Source organism: Onychostruthus taczanowskii, unplaced genomic scaffold, assembly GCF_017590055.1.
Source record: "Onychostruthus taczanowskii isolate IOZ18803 unplaced genomic scaffold, ASM1759005v1 scaffold59, whole genome shotgun sequence".
Taxonomy (NCBI): domain Eukaryota; kingdom Metazoa; phylum Chordata; class Aves; order Passeriformes; family Passeridae; genus Onychostruthus; species Onychostruthus taczanowskii.
This window is the reverse complement of record NW_024503568.1, coordinates 2,831,631-2,847,026: the sequence shown is the minus strand read 5'-3', so window position 1 is coordinate 2,847,026 and position 15,396 is coordinate 2,831,631. Positions and strand designations below refer to the sequence as shown.

The 15,396-nt window shown below is 36.5% G+C and overlaps 1 protein-coding gene across 2 annotated transcripts in view; it reads right to left on the bottom strand.

Annotated features, from left to right (window-relative positions):
- Positions 1 to 15,396, bottom strand: part of AGMO (alkylglycerol monooxygenase) — a 184,650-nt gene that overhangs the window by 98,241 nt on the left and 71,013 nt on the right. For both annotated transcript variants that reach the window (XM_041418238.1, XM_041418239.1), the window contains exons 4-5: positions 10,440 to 10,543; positions 5,208 to 5,303 (exon numbers count right to left, since the gene is read on the bottom strand). In XM_041418238.1, the coding sequence (XP_041274172.1) occupies positions 5,208 to 5,303; positions 10,440 to 10,543 (200 nt within the window). The remainder of the gene's footprint in view (positions 1 to 5,207; positions 5,304 to 10,439; positions 10,544 to 15,396) is intronic.

The following is a 15,396-nucleotide window of genomic DNA, read 5'->3' as shown; positions in this document are numbered from 1 at the left end:
TAGGAATAATTCCCAATTTCTCTCTTTCAAAGCTTTTCATTAAAGAAAATTGAGCAGAAGCCAAAGGTTAAACGAGACTTAGACAAAAATTAGACTGATACACAATGTGCCTGCATAAGTGAAAAATATCCTTTTGACAAGTACCATACACTTCCTCAGCAAGTTTCAGTTTTACTAATGAGTGTTTTCTGATAAAACCAACTGTATTTCTCCCTGTATCTGTAGCAATTTTACGCCTCTCTTTCCAGTCTGCATGAGCTGTTGCTAAAATTATTCCCATTCCTCACCTGTTTTCACCCATGTTACTTCTGGTTAATAGTTGTGGCTCACCTTTTTCTGCTCCCAGAGCTGGATGAGGTAGAAAGACTTAAACAAGGTGAAATGAGATGCCTTAAAAAACCTGACTTCTGTGAGCATGCTAAAGGGCAGATCATATTCTTTCCTTAAATTAGAAAATTAAACAGAAACTGGTACATGTCAAAGATCAAATAGGCAAGGAATAATCTGCTGCTGCAATTACTACCATCAGGGACTGGATCAGTTGATACTTTCTAAATACAGTTTGACATCTCATAAAAATTACAGCTAAACCAACAGAAACTAATTTCTGTTTTTCACAGGTGTCTATCAGGTTATAAACACACCTAACTTATTGGTTGTAATAAATGCATAATGGAAGGATATAGTTTAATATAAGCCATAGACCTTCTGAATCACCTGCAAAAATAAACTGAAATGGAGTATTTCTGTCTGTCAGTAACAGTCCTGAAATATTCTGTGGCTTTTGAAAAATTAGTTTTTTAGTGTCCTTTGACTAAAGTATTTTTTTTTTTTACCTCCCTTATGATCTAGATGAGAATGGTCTGTCTGGTCACAGAAGCATTTCTCCCAGACTATTTACGAGTAGATCTGAGCCATACAATTGACCTGAACAGTACTGGATAGAACAAAAAATTATTTTTTGTTCTTGATTTATGGAGATCACAGAACCATAGAATCATTTAGATTGGAAAAGAGCTTTAAGTTCATCAAGTACAATAGTTAACCCATCACTGTCAAATGTTTTCCTCAGGGGTCTTCTTGGGTTATCTTTTTTTTTTTTTTTTCCATTTAAATAAATTACTAGGAGTTTATTTCAATGCTTTGGTGCTACTAAAGAGATTTATTTGGATCCTTGACAAAATCCTGTGATAATTTCAGATTGTCATGTACATGATGCAATATTCATAGAATCATTAAGGTTGGAAAAGCCCTACTAGACCATCAACTCCGACCTTTGACTAAACACACCACATCACTTAACAATAGCACTAAGTGTCATGTCCAGTCATTTCTTGAACACTTCCAGGGATGGTGACTCCACCACTTCCCTGGAAGCCTGTTCCAATGCTTAACCATACTTTCAAATAATATATTTTTCATGATGTCCAACCTGAACCTCCTCTAGCACAGCTTGAGCCCTTTTCCCCTGGTTCTGCCACTGGCTGCCCTGGAGAAAAAAATGGCTCCCACCTGGCAGCAGCTTCCTTTCAGGCAATTGTAGAGAGGATAAGCCACCCCTGAGCCTCCTCTTCTCCAGGTTCAACACCCCCAGATCCCTCAGTCACTCTCATAAGGCTTGTGCACCATACCCTTCACCAGCTCCATTGTCCTTCTCTGGACAGGCTCCAGCACCTCAGTGTCTTGTGGTGAGGGTCCCTCACCAATGCTGAGTACAGTGGGGCAATCCCTGCCCTGCTCCTGCTGTCCACACTACTGCTGATCCAGGCCAGGATGCCATTGGCCCTCTTGGCCACCTGGGCACACACATTTGCTCATGTTCAGCTGCATGTCAACCAGCACCTCCATATTCTTCTCTGCTTGGCTGCTTTCCAGCCACTCTTCCCCCCACCTCTAGCCCTGCATGGGGTGGTTGTGATCAAAATGCAAGACCTGGCACTCAGCTTCAAATCTCATATCTGATCTTGGCCCACTGATCCAGGATGCAGTGAAAAAAATTAGTTGAACACAAATGCATGATGTAAGTCTCAAAGTTGTATTTTCACTCTAGCATACACAACTTTATTAATTTCAGGCATGCCTTTCCTGTATCAATACTACATTCTAATAATAAACAATAGTAAAAGAACCCAGAACCAGAAAAATAGTATAATTTTTATATAAGATTTATAGAGCTTAAAATGCTGTATTATTCTATATAAAATGACAAAAACTAATGTATATCAAGCATGCAGGAAATACAGAAGTCTAAATGAGGTAGAACAAATGTGTACTTTTGATCTTTATGACACTGTAGTCACAAGAATATATGAGTCACTTGAGTTAACATAAAATAGACTATGTCTGATCTGCTGGTAGTAAAGCTGGAAAAGAACTGACATAACAAATAATGAGACAGGTCAAAGTTATAACACAGGAAACATCTCCTAATATTTTTTAAAGCAACACTGGACACATGTAAAATTTAAGTATAGGAAAATACCAAGGATTGTATTTGGCTATAAGCTTTTGCTCTAGGCTGACACATGGCATAGAAAGTTTCAGAAGAGCACGATCATTCTTTTGTAATTACTGAATTTAATTTAAACTACTCTCAAAACATCTTCCCTCAGAAACTTTTTAATGTACTCAAATTCTTTCCTATTACTTATATACACATTTTTTTTCTTCTATAAAATAAAAGAATTCTGCATGTATTTTTCTTTTCAGTCCTGTATAAAAAAACAAACCACCAACTATTAAGGAAGAGAGATTTTTTCCCCTTCTTACTCACTAGATTTTATTTTTCTTAAAGAGAAAGACATGCAATCAAAAGTCGTGAAGTGACAATTTCCAAACATCTTTGACTAGTCAATGTGGGCCCACACTGTATCAGGAAATTGATACTGATGAAAAGCAAGAGAAATCTGGGGGGAAAAAAAATTATCAATTGCTTCTTCATTTTACAAGCAAACTATTACATTACTATAACATTACATTGGCAGAACGGAAATAATGAAGTGTATCTCCCCTAGACTCCTAATGACATGTAACAGCACCATCCATGGGCTCCCAGGGAAGACCAGAGCTGCTGGGGGATGATAAATACCTGCTCACAGAGCAAGGGCATGAGACAGGATGCTGTTTGCCTTTGAACCCCAGGCTACAGCCCTGAACAAACTCTGTATGTTAATAAATTGACAGAAATAGAGACTTGAAGAAAGGATTTTCATATTAATACAATCTGTGTAAGAAAATTAGGATCATTAAAATCCAGAAAAGGACTGTTAGGAAAAAAAAAAAAAGAGCAGCAATAGCTTTAAACAGTTAAATTGTGATAGCTGTTGCGAAGAAAACCCAACATAACGGTGAAGCATCATATTAATTTCACCAAAAATATAGGGTAACACAAGCCTGAATGGCTGATACCATTTCCCTTCCTTTCCTTACTTTTTCCTGTCAATGCCTTGCCCCTGAGAGCAGGAAATCTGCTAATACATGGTGTAACCCTATTTCTATTTTGACATAATTTTTGACCTTAGAGCATGACTCCAACATATTTCAACCGATTTCAGCTGTGCTATAAAATCAACAATATCAACATTAAGAATAACTTCCCTTGTAAGCAAAGTTCTATGAGTGGATCAACTGGATTAATATAAAAGATCCATTGTTTTTCTACCAGCACAATAATTTAATAGTAAGGAGTGCTTATCTTTTCATTGAGACTGAAATTCATTCTTGTTTAGACTAGTGCCTAAACTTGGCACATTACACATATGCTATGGAAATTCCTTTTAAGCCCTATGAAGGATTTAGCACTTTAGAGGGATGCAGACAATTCATAAGCCTCTGAAATTCACTTTAGAAACTCTAGACGTGCACTGTGGCAGCAGTGCTGAGATTCACTGAGTTACTGCTACACAGCACAATGTCAGAAACCTCTCAGCCAAGGAAGAGAGGGCCTCAAACACCAGAGAAGACATAGATGAGGCATATAATATTTTTTTTAGTGGCAAAGCACACTTAAACTAATCTGCAGAACCTAAAGCATGGTCAAAGAAACTTTGGTACCACATATGAGGCCTAATATTCATTTGGTATAGTTTCAAAGAGTGCTTGAATTTTTGCAAAATATTTTAAAAAGCTTAAATGTGTATTGCTTCAGTTTATGCCACTTCTGGTGATGTATGTGACATTTTATCTAAGCCTTTCCTATTCATGTGGTTTTAGATCAGACATATGTTAATGATTTTAGAAATGTGTCCAACAGAAACAAAATGTCAGTAATCAAATTTTGCTATTGGTCCACTATAACTATCTTATTTTTAATTTTTAAAATTATTTTTTAACGAAACACGCAGAAAAAAAAAAAGAAAAATCTTCAATTTAAACAACATAATCATCTAAAATATCAGATCAAGAAAATAAAATTCCTTTCCCAAAGAATTGTCCTATATATTGCATCATGAAATCAGAGAGGAAAAGGCATTTGTCTGGGTGGAATAAACAAAGGAGTAAGTGTCATATAAATAATTAGCCTGCAGTCCACCTGGAGCTACTGAGAAATATGCTACTGACTTATAACATAAAGCACCTTTAAATACCTCTATTGTAATGCAAGGAAGATGGCAAAGGCCATTGAACTACCTGAGAAGTGTGGGAAACATCTTGCTAATTACAGTGTGTTATTAACCATGTATGTATGTAAACTAGATATGGTCTATGCACTCACAAAACAGATATGAAGTGGTGTAGTCATATAAAATAGCCATCAGATATTAACAGAGCATTTTTCATCTGAGAATTACTTGCATTAAGAAAGAAACAATATCTGAATTTAGTTGCAACTCTAAATGATCTTTAAGAAGCACCAGATTTTGGGTATTTTTCCCTAAAATAATTATCCTAGAAATGAAATCAGTTTCAGTACCTGCCAAAAATGTTTAATAAGCTGCAAGATAGGAAAATACAGTATTAAAATAGCAAAAAGTTTTGATTCCTTACAGTTACTATTTTTTTTTCTAAATCTAATTGGGACCAACTGGCCTCATTGCTTCTTATAAACTTAGCAATATATATTCAGAAAAAGGAATAAAAATGAACAGATGTTTTTCCTTAAAGAAGTCAGACAAAGATTTTTCTTACACAATAAATCAGCTGCTAGTGGATTTCCAAGACACTGCTCCAGGCTAACTGTTTAGGTATGGCTTAAAAACCTGGTTTACCTCTGTATGTATCCAAAACTGGTAAAGCAGATTAAACTGTAAATGAACAGCAAACACCGAAGGGGGAATGAAAAGAGCCATGGGCAAGTTGAACATCTGAAAAAACAGAAAGAGAACATACATTAGATATACAATTCTAAACTCATGATGATATAATGAAGTACTATCAGGAGCTCAAAGCACTGCACAATATACTTGCTTCTTCTAATACATCCGTAATGCAGACATTACATAGTGTACATAAATAGTGATTATTATTTTACTACTTGATGTGCTACTGCAAATGAGACATAAATTGATACAAAAGTGATTTCCCACAAGCCAAACTGAGCAAGTAGAAAATCCAACATAAGAATTCATAAATTTTGGTATTAGATGTTTATGCTGTGTACTATATGGAGCAGACAGCAACATAGCCTTGACATTAAGGGTTGCTATGTAGGGAAGCATTATCACAGATTAAGCAAGGTGCAAATTTTTAACACTACAGCTTTTCCATCCAAACTCCCCACATAAGCACCATGAAGGCAAGACAGCTTACTTGGCTTTCCAAGTTAATTATAATTCTCACCTTAACTTTCCCATGGCATCTCCCATCAAGACCCAATACATTGCTGAGTCCTAAAAACATGCTAGCATGTAAAAAATACTTGGGAAATTCAAAATTAATTGCTTAACTGGCTTAGCAATAGAATAAAACTTCCAAGACCTTCATATGTTAAAAGTCAGTCTGCTTTCTTCAGAAAAAGGAAGATCTTGAAAGATCTTGTATTTCTATTTTCCCTTTTACCTGACATTGTGTTATATCACCTGCACTGAAAAGTTAATACTTCTCTAAAATACAGAGATTTTTCCTAAACTAAACAGTAGCAGAGGTATCTTCAAAACTTTAGCACTCAGGGAATATCTGTTTGGCCAACAAGAGCTCTCTGTGAAGCACAGGAAAATTAGAAAAATATATTTCTGAATTACTACTGTCCTTTTCACAAAAAATCACATCTTTTAACATCCAAGAAGGCAGTCCAATTGCCATGACAGGCCTCCTGGACCAGGAATTCCTTTAGTGCAGGTCTGGACATAGCATGTAAAACCAGTATTCTCTCAGTTTTAGTCAACAGGGCTGCCCAACAGATTAGAAGTCACACTGAGGCTGTGAAACAGCTGCACTTCCACCCTAGTGATATGACTGATGCTCTCAAGAAAGTCACCACAGACACATCTCACTGTGACAAACCAATGGAGGACTAGGACCTTGCAATATCAGCTTAGTCTGCTGGCTTCAACACCAGACAATGTCTAAAACACTCGGACAAAACCCTGAAGCCATTGCAGTATCACCTGGCAGAGCTGCGACAGCTGGGATTTCAAAACCTCCATTTAAAGGCTTCATGGATCACAGCTGCCCCACAAATTACCTACGGGGTGTTTCTGTTTCTGTCTTGGAAGCTGCTTTCCAAGAAGTAAAGGAATTAAAAGGTAGTAGAGGGGGACTAAGTTTCTGTCTAATGGCATGATAACAGCAGGTTTTTTTAAAAAAGGAGTGGAGAGGAAATTGATTAAAAAAAGCCCAAAAAACCAAACCAGATGGTTTTCAGATTATTCATGGAAGTGGTTACAGGATTGAAAGCAGGGTTAAAAAATTATATGCTTTTTCCCTAAAAGTATCAGAAGCAATTTGGTGGTATTTACAGATGACTCAAAGGGGAAAGAAGGATCATCTTTATATTTATTTCCTAACTTACTTTACACAAGAGTACTAGGATTTCCCCGCTAAGTGGTGGGATGAAGGAAATTTTATATAAATCTATAGGTAAATTTGAAACTGTCAAAGGAGAATGCTTTACTAACTGCCTCACATTTTCTTGCAGTGTAAGCTTTATTTTGCACAGAAAGGGTTTTAAAGATCACTTACAGAAGTGGAACTCATAGGGAGAAATGAAAACTTCTCCCATACCAAGATCTGACTTTTCCTGTTTGTGGTTCCACTGAAACAAGAAGAGCAATCTCAGGAAAAAAAAAAAAAATAATTAAACCGTTTTTTACTGGAAATGCTAATTCACCAAAACAAAAGATTTCATGGCAACGTACCAGCTTTAACAAATTTGTAGGGGAAAAGCTTTCCTGGCTCCAGAATGGAATTCCTGGTCAAAACTACAAGAAAACTTTTTCACACTGACAGATTTTTTTCTCACTTGGGAATTCAGCAACAGAGATTGGGGAAGTGCTACAGTAGCTGATGGGAAAAGCACGCAGAGCGGAGGTGCAGAGATATTTGCATCTGGGGCTGATGCACTGCAACTGCTGGCCCTCACACCAAAGGCACTGCCCCTTTGAAAGGTCCATTGCCCTCTCTCCCATGTGGGCATCTCTTCCTTTCTCCCTCCCATTTGTAAAAGGTTATAACCACTTCCACTACAGAAAGGGAGTGCATTGAGACTCCTGAGGTTCAGCAGGAGCGCTGTGTCCGTGCTGGGTCTCTGGGGCCACCTGCCGATGCGGCGGCAGAGGATCTGCGGGGCATGGGGGGCTGCAGGACAGCTGCTGACAGCAAGTTCATGTGGGCAGGAACTCCTGTGAGGACTCTGCAGCAGTTAAAGGCAAGGATAAAACAAAAAAAAAAAAAAATCAAAAAAGCCAACCATTTTTTACAGATCCCAGACCTGGCAGACTCCTCAGTAGACAAGAAGTGACTGACTGCACTGAAAACTGTGTTCCCTATTTCGTTTCCAGACTTGTACGTAGATGTTTCCACTGCTTTTATACCATGGCATAGTTCAACACTTTATCTAAATGTACTATCTAAAGAGATCAAATTATTATGGATTTAATATTTGTAATTAAATCTTACCCTAAAGTTGAGAATGGTACTCAAAGCATTAAATCATAGCTTTTCAAAGTGCACGTGCAAATCTCTCGCAACTGCACTTTGACTGTTTCATCACTTATACATTCATTTATATAGTATTATCTTGCTTTAGCTTGCAGTCTTCTTCTTAAAAATTAATATACTTTTTTTTTTGACATCTTTTCCCAACTAAATGGGCCTCAACAGTATCTCTCAGTCTTCACAGATTTGCTTCTCTGTGGCCCCTCCAGTGGAGAAATAGAAACACAGTGTATGCAAACAACATGAAGCACTATACATTCGGTTCCAAAATCACGAGTACATCTCACACCATTGATTGTCAAGCATGCTTTTCTATTCTCTTTCATATCTTTTCAGTCATAGATTAATATGCTGATTTATTTATCTTACAATGTTTAACTTAAAACACAACAGAGCTGGCAGCAGAACAGTCACATAATCCCACGCCATCCACCATAAGTTTCTCACACTCTCCACAAAATTGGATGTCAAACTCATTGAACAGTATAGTACACATTCAGCAAGACCAGATCACTCTGAGATTAAATAAGGATTTCACTGAGCTTCAGCTTCAAGGCAGATCCATCCATGATTCTGGACTAAACTAACTGTTCAAAAAAATAGCAGTGCTGTAAGAATTAGCAAGAATTACGATCATGCACAATAAGGCGTTGCAGAAATAAAACTGGTGTATGTCTGAAAAGTTCAGGGAGGAGGCAAAACAATATTTACATTAACCATATGTTTTGGCTAATATCAAATACTTGGTGAAAAAAACCTGGCACACAAAAGTACCATGTATTCCTAGATTAATTTCCCTTTGCATAAAGCAAATGAATTTTAAATGCACATATATTATTTGCCAAGTGATACCAGTGTGGTCCTGAGGATGGTCTTTGGAATCCAAGGTGGCCAGACATCTGGGTCTTCCGAATATTTTATGTTGTTTGGGGTATCATCCTCAAAATCATGCCATCAGACAAAGTTCTCATATGCACACCCATATGTACACACAGGCTTTTTGTCTTTTTTGAATTATTGTTTTTGTTAAGAATTTGCACCATATGGTCCCAATGGGTAAATGGGCAAAGGTTAAATCTTTAACATAGCAGTATTTACAGAGGAAGCAGGGTTGTCACAGACATCCCTTCTGCTATTGTTCATTAGAGTAATTTAAATTCTAGGTAATCTTCCTAACATCAGATGATTATTTTCTTAATAAATAAACAACAAGAATTTATATTGAAGACAAGAAAAAGATCTAAGAAATAGTACTGCTTCATGATTTTCAGAAGAAAATTTCCCTGGAACATAGCACTTAAACTAACTTAATGTCATGCACTTAAGACAGTAACAAACTGGAGACTAAGTCCATGTTCAGTTACATAAGCATAAATCCACTTCACTGAAGTTAATGGAGTTATACTGTATTTCCATGTATTGAAGTTAATGGAGTTATACTGTATACATGTATTTCTTGACTTTGAGTTATTCGCTCACAGGCTGGATATAGAGATTGCCAAAGGACTGTGGGTTTCCTTCACCACCCACATTATACCTCACTGGAGAATATATATAATTATATAATTATATGTATGTATTTATATATGTAAATACTTTTAATATCCCTTTTGAACTCTAATTCTGAAAATTAAATTTTGAAGTTATTCCTTTTGAATAACCAGACAACCAGAAGAAACAGAACAAACAACCAGACAACTACAATCTGACTGAAAACTTAGGAAATCAGCAGTTACCATGAGTGCAGAACTAAACCCTAAATATTATGTTACATTTAGGATTGCATTTTGAAATATACTTTTAAAAACCTGTATATAAATACTGAATATATACACAGATCACCGTTTCAAATTATTTTTATCTGAAATAACGCTATGCAACATACTGCTCTTACCTACAAGGGTACTGATATGACATGAATGAGCAGAGAGAAATGAATCCATTTGAATGTCCAAAGCAAATTTTAATGATGATTTCTCTCCCTGGTCCTTTTAGCCAGACAGACATTTTGTGAAATAGCCAAATTAAAATCTCCTTTTTTTTTCTGTACTCATGTATGAATAACTGAATGAAAATTCTCCATTCTACTCAAAAAGTTATGAAATATAAATGAAGTGTTATATAGTTAGCCTTCTTTAACTTCGTAGCTTTAATGTTTGCTGTACAACATTAGTGAATATATTTTAAACCTTATGATTGTTAGATTCTTCAGTTTCATCTTCTGTGCCTGCAGTGTCAAAAACCTTAAAAAAACAGGTTTTCTTTGAAGGGAAATAAATACTATGTTTTAACTTTTACTGAAACTTCTTGATATTAACTTGTTTGTCAAATCTTGTGCAACTTACCCAGGAGGTGTATTTCTGCAGTACAGATTGTCTCAAGGCTGTGAATAAGTTGTAATCTTCTGAACTATGGTGTACTTGGTGTGCAGCCCACAGTATATTAACCTCTGCAAAACACAAAATTTCTAATGAGGTTTGTGCTAGAGAAGCAACACTTGTTTCCGCAGGCCTTTTTGTCTTAAGCCAGAAGCAATTAATCCTCCAATTTACACTTTGCTATTTTACATTAACATAAAGTAATAAACCCTAATGCTCAAAGCTGAGTTTGTGTAGGCAGGGTTACATATCTGTCAGTGCACACAAGTCAGTGTAAATTTCATGCTGAATTAAGGAGAGGCTGTATCGGGAGCTAAAATCATTGCTGGAAGAGCAGAGGGATGTGTGAGATGAGAATTAAACAGCCAGAAAGCCGCATCTGAGTTCTGGTAACATGAGTCAGTTGGAGCTCTGTATGGCATTCAGAGGGACAAAGACTGAGGATGCTCTCATGCTTGCACTTGATATATTTAAAGACCAGAAGGGGACACAAAATGTTCCAATAATCCAATGCATCAAATTTGAACAAATTAACTGGGGTCAGCTTTTATGCTTACATTTTTCTGGAATGTGTGAATCTTCAACCCACTTGTGCCACAGACCACAAAACACAGCCACTGCCTGCCCACTAGTGACAAATGCAAAAACAAACCGATGCTTGCTGGGAAGCCTTGACCCAGCCAAAGGACAGCAGTGGCTCTATTGTTGCAGTTCATAAAAAAAATAAATTAAAAATTGCTAGAATAAGGGCAAAAGCAGTGTCAGCCACGTCCTCCAAAGGCATGCCACCTCTAATGAACTGAAATGAAGAATACTTCAAAATATTTTAAGACATTTTCTCACTCAAATGCAGATCTGGGTAGCCTGTGTGCACTGTATCTGGCCAGTGTGAAGTGGGGTGCTAAAACAGAAATATTCATGGCCGTCAGCTATAAAGATTACCTTAATTACAGAAAAAAAAAAAAAGCATGCAGTCAATGTAGCCCAAATAATGCCTATTTATCATAATTCTTAATTTAAGGTCTCATGTATTTCAAGGGATGAAGTATACACAAAGCTGATTACAGAAATTAAAAGTTGACTGGCTGTCCGCCAGCTGCACACTCCCATTGCCACTGACCTTGTTTCACCGGAGCCATTAGAGAAGTGCCTCTGGCAGACATTAGAATCACATTCAGAAATGATTTTATAATGGCTGTCTGAAGTCCTGTAATTATTTGCACCCAAGTTTACATCAAACAGTTTAGGTCTGGTGATTAACATGCACTTCCAACATAAAGTAAGGAAAAAAAAATCCTCTTAATGAATCTGAAGGTACCTTTACCATTTAGGGGACTAAATAGTCTTGTAAGAGGAGGTAACAGTCCTGTATGCTAGCAACTGGGACTTTAAATCTAATTAATTTTGACAATTTGGTAATTAACATCACAAAATAATTTTTTAATTACCTCTAGGACCTTAAAAATACTTAAAATTTCTGAAATAAATATTGAATTTCAACTATCAAAAACATTTAACACTGAGTCTAAGAATCCTTTCTTCTTTAAATGCATTTGTTCCTGAAGGAACAAGTGTTCACTATATCAATAATCACTAATATCTCTCAAAAAAACCCCAGGAAAACCCAACCAAACAAACTCATCTCAATGCATCTCTGCCGAATAAACACACCAGGAAATGAATTATTCAGGTGAGCTTCAGTATTCAATAATAACTTGTGTTTGAAATGTTTCTCAAGACCTCGACAGAAGCTAAATGAGTGAAAAAAGCATCTGAAAAGGTGGAGGTTAAAGACCTGTCTCCTTAGTTGTTTTAAAAGCATTTACTTCCTATCACAAACTGTGTGTAACACAAGCCTCCACTCAATGAAGTACAGCTGTGCAAACAGGGTACAGTAACTGGATCTTTCTTCTTTCCCTCAGTCATTTTTCAGCATTATGAAAAGTTCAAGGAAGGGAATCTATGATGATTTTTACAGTCTACTTTCATTGTAGTTAAGGTCAAATGGTTTTCAAAATGAATTACTAAAAAGGCGTTTTATTAGGATTCATTTTTCAGTTAAACTGCCTCTTACACTAACAAGTATATAGAATAAGGTAACCAAATGTTGGTAAAATGTTAGTTATTCAGATGTGTGAGCCAGCTTAAATGACCTATCATTCAAAAATGCACCACAGGAATACTGGGGAGATAAACAAACAAATCTTCCACAAGTAATTTAACTGCTACAGCTATTTCTGACTTCTGTTATAGGTAAGTAAATTAAATCCTGCTCCTTAGTCCTATTGTTGATGACACCAATGGCACAGACTATGTTAAATTCCTTTGAGAAATAGGCAGACTCAATCAGAAAAAAAATGTGTATTTAAATTAACCTGAAGAAACTGATAAACAAGAACTTTTTATCTGAAGCAGAAGAATAACATGAATGGGTTAAACAGATCACACCAAAACTCAGTTTGTAAGCCTTAGTATATTAAAAATATTACAACCATAATGCCAAAAAGACATCTCTCAAATCTAAGAAACAGACCAAGCATTCTTCATGGAATAAAGCTGACTGCTTACCAACTGCCCACAAGAGAAATGAAATTGTATGTGTCTACAGAACACTTGTGGTTTCACTTTTTCATTTCTAATGATGATAACTTGAAAGAAAATGAAAAAATTATTTGAATGAGGATAAAATTATAAAAGACTGTCTCACACAGACTTTCTCATATGTATTATTACATAATGACCAATAAAGAAAGCAAGGTTGAGCCAATTCCAACACAGATTTAAAAAAACCAATTATGCAGAAAACAGGAAGTATTACTGCATTTTATAAAATTATCAAATCCTACTGTGAAGCCACAGGAAAAAAGTAGGCGATGGAATTGGAGAAGCCACTGAGAGAGTGTTCTAATGGAATTTTTGATGTTTCATAATTCAAATGTGATTGTTAAATACAATTTTAAAAATAGACAACTTCAATACACCATAAACAAATCCCCTATTTTTGACTTAGGAGAATGAACCTCATGGAATCACAGGGTAATTCAGGTGGGAGACAACCACCAAAGGTCTCTAATCCAACCTCCTGCTCACAGCAGGACCAGCTTTAAGTTCCTCAGACTCACTTTGGTCTTGGAAATCTTCTGCGTCTGCTGCTATTATGAAGAACTACCTGTCAGTGAAGATAAAGGTAGCATTTCCTTTTCATGTAGCTGTGAGGAAAGTTATACAAGTTGTAACCCAGCACAGCAAGGGTCTCCTTTCCTGTTGTGGCTTTCCCCAACTTCCTGTTAATGGATGGAGACATGATGAGCTGTTCTCATCTGGGGAACAACAGGGCGACTTCATCTTGGTACTGGAGTTAATAATTGTTGAATTATTATTATTATTATTATTATTATTATTACTGTCATAAGGGAACTTACTAGTAGTCGTGTAACAGCAATGAAGCACTGGCTAACAAGAAACTGGAGCCAAGCTTTTTTCAGCAGTCCCATTTATCTTTTCTGGATTTTCCAAAATGAAGAAAGATTATTGATGTTGTCCTTCTTTTGTACTTCTTCCTTCCTCCTCCTAATTAATTCATAAAATGTAATGTTTCACACACTATCAGAATCATATTGGTACAGGAACCAATGATTTCACTTAGGCTTAATTTTTTTAAATTTAAAAATAATTTTTCATTACTAATCAAGTTCCTTTCTATGAATTCCTAAGACAGAACCAATGCCTGGGCCATATTTCACTGCTTCTGAAGTATTTCTTTTTTAGTAATAGGAAATATTCATTGTGCATATAAGTTTCCTCTTGCAGAATACATAATACAGAGGTGCCAAAATGAGATTTTGTTGTTCTTGTTCATTTCAGTAACTTTAAGTGATTTCCATAGCCCAACACATTTTGGTTAACAACAGGAAACCTATAGTCATTTTAAGGACTGATTTCAATGAAAAGAGCCATTTTATGAAATCCTCAGAATTAGTGAAATGGTAAAGATTTGATGACTCATGAGTAAGTAAAAAAGATTAGAAATGAACTTTTAATTAAAATATGCATACAAGCTTTATAAGACCTGGATCTTAAGTAATATGGAAAAAAATACAGATGATGAGTCACGTAAAGTTTCCATTCTCTCACAGTCAACACTGACTGTAGCTAGGAGAACAGGTGAAAGTTTCCCTTCAGCACCTACTTATGCAATGCTAGCCACCTTTTAGAAGATGACATGGTGCCAACCGATCCCAGTATGGAATCTGTTGTTCCTAAAGCAGGTGTAACCCACAGGGCTTCAGAGGCAGGCACTCTGTGCTGCACTCACCTACAAGCAATCAAAAAGGGATCATCTCCTGGGTCTACTTCTCTCTAGTCAGAATTAGTAGAAACCCCAGGATGACTGAGGAAAGAAAAATGGCCTGGAAGGTAGAAATGTCAGTCACCCCTTTTCTATGCATTTCAATCCCACCTAAAAAGATAAAAGAGAGGAAAATACATAGAATTTAAATAATTTGTCTGCTAAACTAATGCCTTTTCTGATTCACAAAAAAACCAAACAACTGTTTGATTACTTACTACCTTACTGACTTCTAACTCATGTGTTCATAGAATCATAGAATCTGCTGAGTTAGAAGAGACCCACAAGGATTATCAAGTCCAACTCCTGGCCCAGCACAGGACAGTGCCAAGAATCACTCCATGAGTCAGAGAGTATTGCTTAAACACTTCTTGAACTCTCTCAGGCTTGGTGTTGTGACCACTTTCCTGGGGAGCCTGTTCCACTGCCTGGCCACCCTCTGGGAGAAGAACCTTTTCCTGATATCTAACCTAAACCTTCCCTGATGTTTCATGATTGGTCACCAAAAAGAAGAGATAGGTGTCTGCTTCTCCACTTCCCCTCACAGGAAGTTGTAACTGCACTGAGGTCTCCCCT